A 14,710-nucleotide genomic window follows, 5' to 3' on the forward strand; every position below is an offset into this window, starting at 1 on the left:
TTTAAATAGATGTAGCCCGAGCCGCGAGCTCGTCACTTCTCTTCATAATGTAAATAATTATCCCCGTGTCCTCCACAACTTTCATCCCTTTGGACCCGTCCATCGGCAGGATAAATATTTGTAGATGACCTAAACTTCCAGTAAGTCACTGACATAACACACATACAGTAGGTTGACAGATTGTCCACATTTATGCCATTATTTGCTTTTACTAATGCTATTTGCGCATATGTTCTCTGGTAAGGATTTTATAGACACTTTTTTTTAAAGTTACAACGAAATCTTCAAGTAAACCAATAAAACATTTATACAGGTATAACATTTCCATATTTGCTTTCTACTTTAGTAGGCTACACTGCACTATACTAGGCTACAAATGTAATACTGTTTTTCTTCCTAATCTATTTCTGTCACAATTATGTTATTGTGTTGTCTTTTGCCAGTCGTTTTTTTCCTCTGGTATTAATGGTTTCGGTTTAATGCCGTGGGAATGAAAGTCATGTGGATTCTGCTCTCAGATCTCGAGTTCTTCACATTCCATTTTGTGAATTAAACCCAGGAGAGTCTGATTGGAACGGGCTAATTATTCACAGATTTCACGTCCGTCACTCGGTCGCGTCATTACATTATTATGAACGTTCTCCAAGCCGCCCTCTATCGGTGGTGGTATAGTGGTGGCCTAAAGAGGTTACAAACCCAGTCAGTCATTCTGGGTGAAGGTAACTACTGTTTTGTCTAAATTACTCTATAATTCCTGGAAATACGATGATATTTCAACATTAGTCAAATATTTAGTAGGAAACCACTTCGTCAGCATTATCATGTCGTCAAATTGACTTGAGACAGATGGCAACGTTGTCATTAGCTAGCAAAGTTTGTCAATACTGCATATACAGTCAATTTGGTTTTTCAACAAATTATTTGCCTCCATGTGAATGCCATTGTATTTCCAAGCAACTGTAAAGTTTGCAGTCAAGAGTTTAGTATAACTGAAGTCACTGCACTATAACGCAAATACTGCATCCAAAATAACCTTTGTTTTTTACTGCAGTACATTGCAGTTGTTCTGCCATTATTGCATCCAAAATACCACAGCCGACTGGAATTACGGAACTTTTACTGCTGTTTCAAAACGGCAATATTTTTTTGTAAGCGCACTCATTGACGATGCATTGAGTAGAATGCTCATCAATCGGTTCAAAACAATAATGTGACAACATACAACCCACGATATTCACGATAGTTGCGTCTATTATAGGCATTGGTTGAAGCTCGGTGTTAAATTTAAATATCCGTATCATATCTAAGCCAATATGACACCAGTATCGATGAAAATTTGCAAAGCAACTTGATTGGAGGTCCACAACACACTCCACGCCCATCGTCATCAGCCGTCCGTCATTTACCGAGAACCACATACCAGATTTGTAATAGGGTCTTTAGCAACTGAGTTAAGAGTATTTCTTGCGCCTATCTAGCTCAAATTCTAGAGGTCAGATTAAAACTGGACTATAGCGTCCATAAAGTGACCATGCGATTTAAAATAAATACCGGATTGACAAAATCAGCTGCTTGCCCCATGCTGGCAGTCATAAGAAGTGTTTGCGAACAAACCTAGGCTACTGTGTGTGTGTGTATAAAAGCTAGCTATCTATATTTTGCCAAGTAAGGGTTTTCCTCTCATAAGGCTGAAGTCATCATGTGTAAACTGCTGATGTAGACACTTGCGTATAATCGGAGTACAACAACTAGCGAACGTCCTTGGCTGCTATGATATCCAATGAACTTTAGCTAGCTAAGTAACCTTAGCCAGCGTAGATTTGTAACGTTAGTTAACGTGTATGGCCAGTTCATGCGCCACAATATATTATACTTTCTTACACAAAACATAACTAATGTTAACTAAGTTTAAAACCAGCACATTTTGGGAAACTGCCACGCTGATCACGTTAATTTGCATTGCACAGGCCAAACTACAGTAACGTTAAAACGAGGTAGCCAGATTTCAGACGGGACAAACACTGCAGTTAGCTGCTATATTCCCTTGACTAAGAACATCCAAGAACACAACACAAACCGTAGCCAAGAAAACAAATAGCTTTGTTAATACGAAACAGTAAATGAGATGTTGAACTGCATATAGTAAATGGTTGAACCCAAAACTAAACTAACAAGTGTAAACACAACTTTAAGCTACACATTATTTTGTCAAGAGGTAATGCACTGTCCATTGATCAGCAAATCAATTGATAAAACAGGACCATGTTTAAAACATGTTCCTGTTGTATCAATTGCTGTGCTGATCAATGAGCTTATGTCAATATTACACAGATAAGTTAACAGTTTCAGAAATGCAGACCGTCTCGATCAATCTGAGCTACTGTGTCCAACACACCACCACGTGTGTTTATGTTGGGTGCCTACTGACCAAAAAAAAAAGTATGTTATGATTTTTTTTGGGATAAAATAAAGGTTTAAGGAAATGCACCACATGCGGTACAACTCACACTATTGTGGAAGCACCTCTAAGATTATGAATTAAGCTGTTTGAATAGGTTTGAATCATAAGCAACCTGCCTACCAATAGTTTGAAGTACAGTACCAACATAGCTACTTTTGTAGGTGAAAGCTAGGTGCTGGAAAACCTTGGTAGAGCATTGTGATGCACGTGTGAATTTCCTGACTTTTTTGGCTTCAGACCCATGCCTCTTCTCACTTATTCCCACTCACTTGTTTTTAATAATGTTCTATTGATCAGTAAGACCACATAGTCAACTCTATAGGAGTACTAGCCAAACTATGCACTACAATTAAGAGGAACTACCAAGGGTGTTTCCAGACGTGTAATCCCAGGATGTAGAAATGCCTTAATCTATGGTGATGTCTCTGTTGCTGTCTACCCAGTCTCTGAAATGATGGAGGAAAGACAAGCGGATTCAGAGAACACTGTGGTGGAGGACCAAGACACATGGCATGAGCTAGCTATAACGGACCCAGTGGACAAACCACACCTGGTACACAAGGTAAAACACACCCATTGCTCATGTCAGTGAATCAGGCTAAACTCTGGTGAGTAGGAAAAGCATTTCCAGAGGGGAAATATGCCGTGTGAATAGGGGCACTTGTTTCATTAAAAGTTGTCCTGCTTACCCTGTTGCTGTTATTATGTGAATGGGAACCGTTTGTTTGCATTTAAGCTACCAGCACAGAAAACCAACTATATAGTCAGTTAGTTGTATGTCGGCCATACATTGCTGTTGTATTACTGTGCTTTAGAAGAGGAAGCTTATAGACACATTTCCCGGCCCATTTCCCAGAATCAGAAAGCTCTTTGTTTCCCTAGCAGTTGATACGATCACATGCAACTTCAAATGCAGCTCATGACAGTTAAAAAAATACGTAATCAAATGGTTATTGTCTACAATATTGCAGATGTCATCAGAGGATTGATTACATAGCAAGCCAGCGAAGCAAGGTAAAATATCACAAATAGAGCTAGATAAAGCCAGAAGAATAAAATACATGTTGAACATAGCTTTGGTTGTTTTCATGGTCATCACTCACTCACTGTTAAGTTTGTCAAGGTTCCGACTTTAGCGTTAGCTATTGTTCTACAGAGATTTTTGGTCGGGGAATGCGTGCGTATCACTCGAGCGTGACGTTGCCTCTCCTCTCCTTCCGAAGGACTCAGAGGACCAGGAGGCTCTGTTGTTGAACGGGGCTAAACATCCTGAACATCGCCCTCTGTTGGTCTCCTTCGCCCTGGAGGAGTTTGAGTTTCCCTCCAGCGTCTGTTTAGAAGAGATGCCCCTCTTCCCCCAGTGGCACCTACCCCTCAAACTGATGGCCATCTTGATGGCGCTGACCTTCCTGTACACTTTTACAAGGGATGTGCTGCAGCCCTTTGTGTCTCAGAGCAGGAGTGACTTCTATAAGATCCCTATACTGGTGATGAATAAGACCCTGCCATGGACGGCCATATCTCTGCTTGCTCTGGTCTATCTGCCTGGGTTACTGGCTGCCCTGCTACAGCTGCACAGAGGTAGGCTACACACGCATACACATACTGTATGTATGGAGGCAGGGACAAACACACACACACACTCGCAGGCATGGGCACACACACAAACATGCAGGCAAGCACATACATATATACCTAAGTATGCTCAAAATCCTAAACTTAAATTTGCCCATTGCTATGTGCTACACATGGTGGTTTTCCTTTGAGACTTAAGGCGTCTGCATGCTTCCCAGCCGAAACAGTTCGGAAGAGTTTGTGCATGTATTCTGATGACATTTTGTGACGTTTTTGTTAGTTTTGGTCTGTTCTGGCACACAACCTGTTTTCTGGAGGCAAGCCGAAGTCTATGCCCCTTCATCGATGATTGGTCAAGAGTAGCGATTCTTCAATAGAGTCTTAGTTATCATTAAAAAAAAAATTGTTGTGGAATAATGCACCAAACATCTTAGTTAGATTTAAAATTACCCGACTAACATCTCCTCTGCAAAAACATCAATATTAATGACAGAATTTTTGAGTTATCTTAGATTCCTTCTCAGTCTTTTGAGGAATAGTCTGGCTACGGCGTCTCAAAATGGACAAACGATTGCTGCTTTTTTCTAGTTTTTCAAGCGAAGGTCTTTTTAAAGGAGTATGCGAGCATACTCGTTCAGTTCGGCTAGCCGCCAACCAAAGCATGCTGATACCTTTCCCCCCACACAACTGGGCTGCCAGTGTTTTATGTTAATGTTACCTCTAGTCTTATTATATCAGGAGTGTGCCATTAAAGACCTATGGCAAGCAGAATCAACAACCTCTGCATCATTCAAGACTGTTGCTTTGTGAGAAGGTGATAAAGTTCACACTTGGCAATTGTTATGTAAATGACATGAACAGTTCGAATCAAAGTTTATTCGTGGTGAACACATTTGAAGATGGTATCACAGGTGCAGCAAAGTACTTTTGTTTCTAGCTCCAACAGTATAGTAATATCTAGACAAAAAAACATTCAAACACAATACACAAATAATATTAAAATCCAAACAAGCGTCTACATTTTCTAGACACTCTTATCCAGAGCAACATGCAGTAATGAGTGGACACATTTTAATATTTTGTTTATACTGGTCCCCCACGGGAATTGAACTCACAACCCTGGCATTGCAATTGCCATGCCCTACCAGCTGAGCCACACGAGATGTCACAGAAGTTAGAGCAGGTCTGCCAGAGCCATGAGACATGGGTGCTGGCCTGCATAGATGGAAACTGAACATTTGGAAAGTGAATTGTCAATGGAAATGCTCGATTAGGCCTACTACCACAAACAATTGGATTTGAAAGTCATTGGAGTGCAAAGTCGTACACGTACTCCCACAAATACACACTGACATGAAATCAGTGCAGTGAGACACACAGTTTGCATAAGCGCAGTCAGAGTGGATTTATTTACTTATTTAAGTTTAGAGAATAAATTAAATCCTATTTATAGTTGTTATGAATTAGCCCAAGGTTATCTTCCCCTGCAGGAAGGTCTACTTTTTCTTGCCTGGCAGAAGAACCTCAACATATTGTGTATCATTGGGTCAACACCAACACCCTAGTCAAAAAAAAAATCCCGTTTGACCTTACTAACCCCCCCCCCCCCCCCCCCCCATCCTTGTCTGACCCTTCCCCTCAATCTCCCCTCCCCCTCTTCATCTCTCTCTCCCTCTCTCTCTCTGTCCAGTCACTATTCGTAAGGGTAATTGGAGCCTTGCAGTGTATAAATATAGGTTGAGGTTCCCTCAGTGCAATGCAATTATAGGGGGTTGAAAATATGCAGCCAGCCACAATGGAATAAGCTTCATAGATAGGATAACACATGGGATTTTTTGGGGGGCATCGGTTTCTCTACAACAAAGGTTGATGGATCATATGAAAAGTACTGAAGTTAGTCTATATTGGGGTTCCAGTGAGAGCCACACAGCCAGGATGTGGCAAGATGGTGTCAAACCAGAGCTAGGGTGTTGGTTTTGACATGATGACACACATTATCTTGAGGTTCTTCTCCCAGGCAGACGAGATGTAGATCCACCATGTAAAAACAACGTTCCCAGACAACTGTAAGCCTTTTGTAGCCTGACAGTTTGTCAGCCATTTTAAAAATGTGTTGGGAAGCACTACTAATCCCCCCCCTCTCTCACACACACACACATCTGTCAGGTACCAAGTACAGCAGTTTCCCAGGCTGGTTGGAGAGGTGGATGTCTATGAGGAAACAGCTGGGCCTGCTAGCTTTCTTCCTAGCAGCACTCCATGCTATCTACAGCCTCTGTTACCCTATGAGACGCTCCTACAGATACAAGCTGCTCAACTGGGCTTACCAACAGGTAGATGGCTACTGGCTAGACCAGGCTTGTATCAAAAATGGCTTTTTTTTGTATAACTTGATATACTATGCGTTTTATACTATGATGAACAGATGGTTGCTTATTTCAGCAGTATGGCATATATTCAATCAAACTCAATCAATCAAATGTATTTAATAAAGTCCTTTTTACATCAACAATTGTCACAAAGTGCTTATACAGAAACCCAGCCTAAAACCCCAAAGAGCAAACAGGGCAGATGTAGAATCACAGTGGCTGGGAAAAACCACCTGGAAAGAGAAAGGACAACTGACTAGGTATCCCCCTACTGAATATATTCAACTGAAATGTGTCTTCCCGCATTTCACCCAACCGAAAGGCAGGAACCTAAAGCAGAAACCTAGAGAGGGACCAGGCTCCAAGGGGTTGGCCAGTCCTCTTCTGGCTGTGCTGGGTGGAGATTATAAGGGTACATGACCATTTAGGCCAGATCGTTCCTCAAGATGTTCAAACATTCATAATGACCAGCAGGGTCAAATAATAATCACAGCGGTTATAGAGGGTGCAACAGGTCAGCACCTCAGGAGTAAATGTCAGTGGGCTTTTCATAGCCAAGCCTTCAGAGGTCAAGAGAGCAGGTGCAATAGAGAAATAGAGAGAGAGAGGGTTGTATATTGGTATAACATTTCAGGACAGGGTAAACCAATTCTTACATGACAAATTACGGTGCCAGGTTTCTGTTGGTATTGAGGTGTGGGAGTTTTGGTATGTGCTGTATGCAGGCCAGAATAAACAGAACAACCTGATCGTTGTGTACTTTTCTGAGTGTGGAATCTAATGTGAATATGAAGAACAGCTATTATTGAAAGCCAACTTTATATTGACTCTGTTGCCCATCTCAATGTGCCAGTTCACAATCAGGCATAGTTGTCAGATGTGACTTTGATACAGTTGGGCAAAAATTATTTAGTCAGCCACCAATTGTGCAAGTTCTCCCACTTAAAAAGATGAGAGAGGCCTGTAATTTTCATCATAGGTACACGTCAAAAAATCCAGAAAATCACATTGTAGGATTTTTTATGAATTTATTTGCAAATTATGGTGGAAAATAAGTATTTGGTCAATATCAAAAGTTTATCTCAATACTTTGTTATATACCCTTTGTTGGCAATAACAGAGGTCAACTGTTTTCTGTAAGTCTTCACAAGGTTTTCACACTGTTGCTGGTATTTTGGCCCATTCCTCCATGCAGATCTCCTCTTGTGCAGTGATGTTTTGGGGCTGTTGCTGGGCAACACGCTTTCAACTCCCTCCAAAGATTTTCTATGGGGTTGAGATCTGGAGACTGGCTAGGCCACTCCAGGACCTTGAAATGCTTCTTACGAAGCCACTCCTTCGTTGCCCGGGCAGTGTGTTTGGGATCATTGTCATGCTGAAAGACCCAGCCACGTTTCATCTTCAATGCCCTTGCTGATGGAAGGAGGTTTTCACTCAATCTCACGATACATGGCCCCATTCATTCTTTCCTTTACACGGATCAGTTGTCCTGGTCCCTTTGCAGAAAAACAGCCCCAAAGCATGATGTTTCCACCCCCATGCTTCACAGTAGGTATGGTGTTCTTTGGATGCAACTCAGCATTCTTTGTCCTCCAAACACGACGAGTTGGAATTTTTACCAAAAAGTTATATTTTGGTTTCATCTGACCATATGACATTCTCCCAATCTTCTTCTGGATCATCCAAATGCCCTCTAGCAAACTTCAGATGGGCCTGGACATGTACTGGCTTAAGCAGGGGGACACGTCTGGCACTGCAGGATTTGAGTCCCTGGCGGCGTAGTGTGTTACTGATGGTAGGCTTTGTTACTTTGGTCCCAGCTCTCTGCAGGTCATTCACTAGGTCCCCCCCGTGTGGTTCTGGGATTTTTGCTCACCGTTCTTGTGATCATTTTGACCCCACGGGGTGAGATCTTGCGTGGAGCCCCAGATCGAGGGAGATTATCAGTTGTCTTGTATGTCTCCCATTTCCTAATAATTGCTCCCACAGTTGATTTCTTCAAACCAAGCTGCTTACCTATTGCAGATTCAGTCTTTCCAGCCTGGTGCAGGTCTACATTTTTGTTTCTGGTGTCCTTTAACAGCTCTTTGGTCTTGGCCATAGTAGAGTATGGAGTGTGACTGTTTGAGGTTGTGGACAGGTGTCTTTTATACTGATAACAAGTTCAAACAGGTGCCATTAATACAGGTAACGAGTGGAGGACAGAGGAGCCTCTTAAAGAAGAAGTTACAGGTCTGTGAGAGCCAGAAATCTTGTTGTTTGTAGGTGACCAAATACTTATTTTCCACCATAATTTCCAAAGAAGTTCATTAAAAATCCTACAATGTGATTTTCTGGATTTTTTTTCTTCTCATTTTGTCTGTCATAGTTGAAGTGTACCTATGATGAAAATTACAGGCCTCTCATCTTTTTAAGTGGGAGAACTTGACCAATTGGTGGCTGACTAAATACTTTTTTGCCCCACTGTATGTGCATGTGAAATTCTTATTTGACTGAATATATGCCATATTTATCAATCCAAAGTATTTTATGAGGCCTTTTTTTACATCAACAGTTGTCACAAAGTGCTTATACTGATACCCAGCCTAAAATCCTAAAGAGCAAGCAATGCAGATGTAGAAGCATGGTGGCTGGGAAAAACTCCCTAGAAAGGCAGGAACCTTGGAAGAAACCTTAAGAGGAACCAGGCTCTGAGGGGTGGTCAGCTAAGTTCCCTGCCATCCAGGGCCTCTATACAGTGTCGGAGGAAGGCCCTAAAAATTGGAATAGATTCAAGCCACCCAAGACATAGACTGTTCTCTCTGCTACCACACGGCAAGAGGTACCAATGCACAGAGTCTGGAACCAACAGGACTCTGAACAGCTTCTACCACCAAGCCATAAAACTTCCAAATAGTTAATGAAATACAGTACCTTGCAAAATAATTCATGCCCCTTGGCGTTTTTCCTATTTTGTTGCATTACAACCTGTAATTTATTTTTATTTGGATTTCATGTATTGGACATACACAAAATAGTCCAAATTGGTGAAGTGAAATGAAAAAAAAGAACTTGTTTCAAACGGAAAATGAGTGCATGCATATGTATTCACCCCCTTTGCTATGAAGCCCCTAAATAAGATCTGGTGCAACCAATTACCTTCAAAAGTCACATAATTAGTTAAACAAAGTCCACCTGTGTGCAATCCAAGTGTCACATGATCTGTCACATGATCTCAGTATATAAACCTGTTCTGAAAGGCCCCAGAGTCTGCAACACCACTGAGAAAGGTGCACCACCAAGCAAGCGGCACGATGAAGACCAAGGAGCTCTCCAAACAGGTCAGGGACAAAGTTGTGGAGAAGTACAGATCAGGGTTGGGTTATAAAAAAATATCAGAAACTTTGAACATCCCATGGAGCACCATTAAATCCATTATTAAAACATGTAAAGAATATGGCACCACAACAAACCTGCCAAGAGAGGGCCGCCCACCAAAACGCAAGGATCAGGCAAGGAGGGCATTAATCAGAGCGGCAACAAAGAGACCAAAGATAACCCTGAAGGAGCTGCAAAGCTCCACATTGGAGATTGGAGTATCTGTCCATAGGACCACTTTAAGCCGTACACTCCACAGACCTGGGCTTTACGGAAGAGTGGCCAGAAAAAAAGCCATAAGCAAACACGTTTGGTGTTAACCAAAAGGCATTTGGGAGACTCCCCAAACATATGGAAGAAGGTACTGGTCAGATCTAAAATGTAGCTTTTTGACCATCAAGGAAAACGCTATGTCTGGCACAAACCCAACACCTCTCATCACCCCGAGAACACCATCTCCACAGTGAAGCATGGTGGTGGCAGCATCATGCTGTGGGGATGTTTTTCATCGACAGGGACTGGGAAACTGGTCAGAATTTAAGGAATGATAGATGGCGCTAAATACAGGGAAATTCTTGAGGGATACCTGTTTCAGTTTTCCATAGATTTGAGACTGGTATGGAGGTTCACCTTCCTTCAGGACAATGACCCTAAGCATACTGCTAAAGCAACACTCGAGTGGTTTAAGGGGAAACATTTAAATGTCTTGGAATGACCTAGTAAATCCAATTGAGTATCTGTGGTATTACGTAAAGACTGCTGTACACCAGTGGAACTCATCCAACTTGAAGGAGCTGAAGCAGTTTTGCCTTGAAGAATGGGCAAAAATCCCAGTGGCTAGATGTGCCAAGTTTATAGAGACGTACCACAAGAGACTTGCAGCTGTAATTGCTGCAAAAGGTGGCTCTACAAAGTATTGACTTTGGGGGGGTTAATAGTTATGCACGCTCAAGTTCTGTTTTTTGGTCTTATTTCTTGTTTCACAAAAGATATTTAGATTTTCAAAGTGGTAGGCATGTTGTGTAAATCAAATGGTACAACCCCCAAAAAAATCCATGTTAATTCCAGGTTGTAAGGCAACAAAACAGGAAAAATGCCAAGGGGGTGAATACTTTTGCAAACCACCGTAGCTACCCAGACCATCTGTATTTTGACATTTTCCACTCTTTTAACTCATCATATACGCTGCTGATACTGTTTATTATCTATCCTGTTGCCTAGTCACTTTACCCCTACCTATATTTAGATTATCTACCTCAATAACCTGGTAACCCTGCACATCGACCCGGTACTGGTACACCGTGTATATATCCAAGATTACGGGAATCTTCCAACAATGTTTTTTTTTTTTATGGGAATTTTTGGGAAAGTTACTGGAATTTTGCAACCTTAGACAATCACAATTATATGAATCAATCAAATGTATTTATAAAGCCTGTCTTAAATCAGCTGATGTCACAAAGTGCTGTACAGAAACCCAGCCTAAAACTCCAAACAGCAAGCAATGCAGGTGAAGAAGCACGGGGGCTAGGAAAAACTCCCTAGAAAGTCCAAAACCTAGGAAGAAACCTAGAGCGGAACCAGGCTATGAGGGGTGGCCAGTCCTCTTCTGGCTGTGCCAGGTGGAGATTATAACAGAACATGGCCAAGATGTTCAATGGTCATAGATGATAATATGATAATAATCACAGTAGTTGTAGAGGGTGCAACAGGTCAGCACCTCAGGAGTAAATGTCAGTTAGCTTTTCATAGCCGATCATTCAGAGTATCTCTACCGCTCCTGCTGTCTCTAGAGAGTTGAAAACAGAAGGTCTGGGACAGGTAGCACATCTGGTGAACAGGTTAGGGTTCCATAGTCGCAGGCAGAACAGTTGAAACTGGAGCAGCAGCACGGCCAGGTGGACTGGGGACAGCAAGGAGTCATCAGGCCAGGTAGTCCTGAGGCATGGTGCTAGGGCTCAGGTCCTCCGAGAGAGAGAAAGAAAGAAAAGGAGAGAGAATTAGAGAGCGCACACTTAAATTCACACAGGACACCGAATAGGACAGAAGTACTCCAGATATAACAAACTGACCCTAGCCCCCCCCGACACATAAACTATTGCAGCATAAATACTGGAGGCTGAGACCGGAGGGGTCGGGAGACACTGGGGCCCCGTCCGACGATACACCCGGACAGGGCCAAACAGGCAGGATATAACCCCACCCACTTTGCCTACCCGGACAGGAAGATCACGTCAGTGACTCAACCCAATCAAGTGATGCACCCCTCCTAGGGACGGCATGGAAGAGCACCAGTAAGCCAGTGACTCAGCCCCTGTAATAGGATTTGAGGCAGAGAATCCCAATGGAGAAAGGGGAACCAGCCAGGCAGAGACAGCAAGGGTGGTTCGTTGCTCCAGTGCCTTTCCGTTCACCTTCACACTCCTGGTACAGACTACACTCAATCATAGGACCTACTGAAGAGATGAGTCTTCAATAAAGACTTAAAGATTGAGACCAAGTCGACATCTCTCACATAGGTAGGCAGACCATTCCATAAAAATGGAGCTCTATAGGAGAAAGCCCTGCCTCCAGCTGTTTGCTTAGAAATTCTAGGGACATTAAGGAGGCCTGCGTCTTGTGACCATAGCGTACGTGTAGGTATGTTCGGCAGGACCAAATCAAAAAGATGGATTTAGTGCTTTATCCGGGTTGCTGGAAAGTAGAGCATTGCAGTAGTCTAACATAGAAGTGACCAAAAGCATGGATACATTTTTCTGCATCATTTTAATTTATAATATGGTAATCTCTCCATCAGGTCCAGCAGAATCAGGAGGACTCATGGGTAGCAGATGACGTGTGGCGTATGGAGATCTATGTCTCCCTGGGTATCATGGGTTTGGGTCTCCTGGCTTTATTAGCCATCTCCTCCCTTCCCTCCATTTCTGACGCCCTCAACTGGAGAGAGTTCACCTGGATGCAGGTGAATCTTTTGACTCTGGAAAAATAAATAATGATCTGTCTGTCTGTATGTCCTTCCATCCACCCGTCTGTCTTTCTATCTATGACTTAAGTGGTCAGGGTTTCCTCTCCAGTATCTATTTATCTCTGTGTCAATGACCCTGTATTTCACTGTCAGTCTGTCTGTTTGGTAGTACCTGTGGAACTGTCTCCTTGTTTACCAATTCTCCTAATGTCTGTCTCTCTGTCCGTCTGTCTTTTCTTAGTAGCTGTTGTGACAGGCCTCCTTTTTGTTTACCTATCTTCTGGTCCTTCTGTCCTGCAGAGGAGTCTGGGATATGCTGCCCTGGTCCTGTGTACAGCCCATGCTCTGGTCTATGGCTGGAGGAAGTGGGTGGAGCCTAAGCACTACGTGTGGTACACCCCTCCATCCTTTATCCTGGCCTCGCTCCTCCCAGCCACCATCCTATTGGTCAAGGCTGTGCTGCTGCTGCCTTGCCTGGACCGGCGACTGGGGCAGATTCGTCGAGGCTGGGAGAGTCCCCGCCCCCCAAGGGGAAGGGGAGTGACTGAGAAAGACTCGCTCTGAAAGATGACGCGTCAACCTGGGATGCAGCAGTGACTATTGATAAATTGTTTCAATTTTGGGATAAGACCGGAAGCTTGGTCTCTGGACCTCAAGGAGAATCGGTGCTGGTTGATGGGCAACATAAAGTGGCCACTGCACAGTTCCACTCTTCTGCTTATTATACAGATATCTGAGGTGACATACTCTGTAGTCTACACACAGTGTGTGCTTACTGAATTGATGTCCTGAGAACATAGCCTGGTTAAGCAGACTGACCGCTGTGCTCATGTTTTGTTTAATTGAGATATTGCAAGATCAGACTGGTTTCACAAGGCTACTGAGGAAGATCAGTTGAAGGTAAAAGTAAAACGAATGACCATCTTGTGGTATGTTTGCACCTAGTCAGGGAAACATGGAGAAACCAAAGCCTGCTCCTCTTAGACATATATTCTATAAGTAAGTAGTTAGTGCATAGTAATGTTATTTAATGTCAGACTAGACAATGGCTGTAGACAATCCCTGTAGACAATGTTAAATGTAGTGCACTATATAGGAAATAGGGTGCTGTTCAGGAAGCAGCCATTGAGAGCATCATCATAATTCCGATTTAAGTAGGCCCATGATAATTTGTATGAATGATTTTGAAGATTACTTTGTGCTTGTTGTCAACTGTATTTTCTCTGGCGCTAGAATGTCCATTAGAATATGTTGTATCAAGACCGCAGCAAAAAGTGCTGAAATATCCCAAAATGCAGTTGAAGGTAGAGGAACTACCCTCAGTTTCAGTCTGAAATAAAGATTTGAACATGATGAGAGTTCAACTGCTTGCCCTTTCATGAGTACAGTTCACTTTTGACATTCACAATTGTTTTGTTTTTTTAAACGCATGACTATAGTTCTTTGTCTGAGTACCAGAGTCAAAGAGGTGATTTAGATGAACGTGTGACACTCTTGTTTATAATTCTTGGTCTGTGCCCTTCCTCGTTCCACTTTATTTTGTTCCACTTTATCCTCAGACTCTGGATAAACATGATGGAGATGTTGGAGAGAGAATACATATGCAAGTCATACTTTGTTTATAATTACTTCTGTATTCTTTATCATTTCTAATGTATAAAAACGTGAGTAATGTTGACAAATATGACTATCCTATTCTAACTGGGACTTGGCCCGTTTTTTGTATGAAACGGTTTGATCTGAGGATGCTCAACTGGTCCTTTTCTTTCATCAAAATTCAACCTCACATGGGATTTAGCCTTTGCAAATGAATGATGCTACTCCAACACGAAAATCCTAAAAGGATATGACCTGTGTCCCTAACTGAAGGAGACCTCGTTTTGAGGACTACCTGCGTTGCATTAGTGCGTGGCGCTACCTCCCCTTTGTGCGTGGTGTGATGCTCGTCGCTGGTACGTGCTCTGCCTGCAAGACAGGAATCCG

The 14,710-nt window shown here is 42.6% G+C and overlaps 1 protein-coding gene across 2 annotated transcripts; it reads left to right on the plus strand.

Annotated features, from left to right (window-relative positions):
* The first annotated feature begins 1 nt into the window (after nucleotide 1).
* LOC115105077 (STEAP family member 1B) lies at nucleotides 2-14,080 on the plus strand. 2 transcript variants are annotated; one of them, XM_065007112.1, is made up of 6 exons: nucleotides 2-140; nucleotides 2,905-3,023; nucleotides 3,685-4,042; nucleotides 6,203-6,369; nucleotides 12,560-12,724; nucleotides 13,028-14,080. In XM_065007112.1, exons 2-6 carry the CDS (start codon nucleotides 2,913-2,915, stop codon nucleotides 13,289-13,291), a joined length of 1,065 nt encoding a protein of 354 aa, XP_064863184.1. In that variant the 5' UTR covers nucleotides 2-140; nucleotides 2,905-2,912; the 3' UTR covers nucleotides 13,292-14,080. The 2 variants fall into 2 exon arrangements, with proteins under 2 accessions (XP_064863184.1, XP_029482509.1); XM_029626649.1 differs by lacking the exon at nucleotides 2-140 and adding an exon at nucleotides 644-719.
* Nucleotides 14,081-14,710: the final 630 nt, after the last annotated feature.

Source organism: Oncorhynchus nerka, linkage group LG22 (genome assembly GCF_034236695.1).
Source record: "Oncorhynchus nerka isolate Pitt River linkage group LG22, Oner_Uvic_2.0, whole genome shotgun sequence".
NCBI classification, from domain to species: domain Eukaryota; kingdom Metazoa; phylum Chordata; class Actinopteri; order Salmoniformes; family Salmonidae; genus Oncorhynchus; species Oncorhynchus nerka.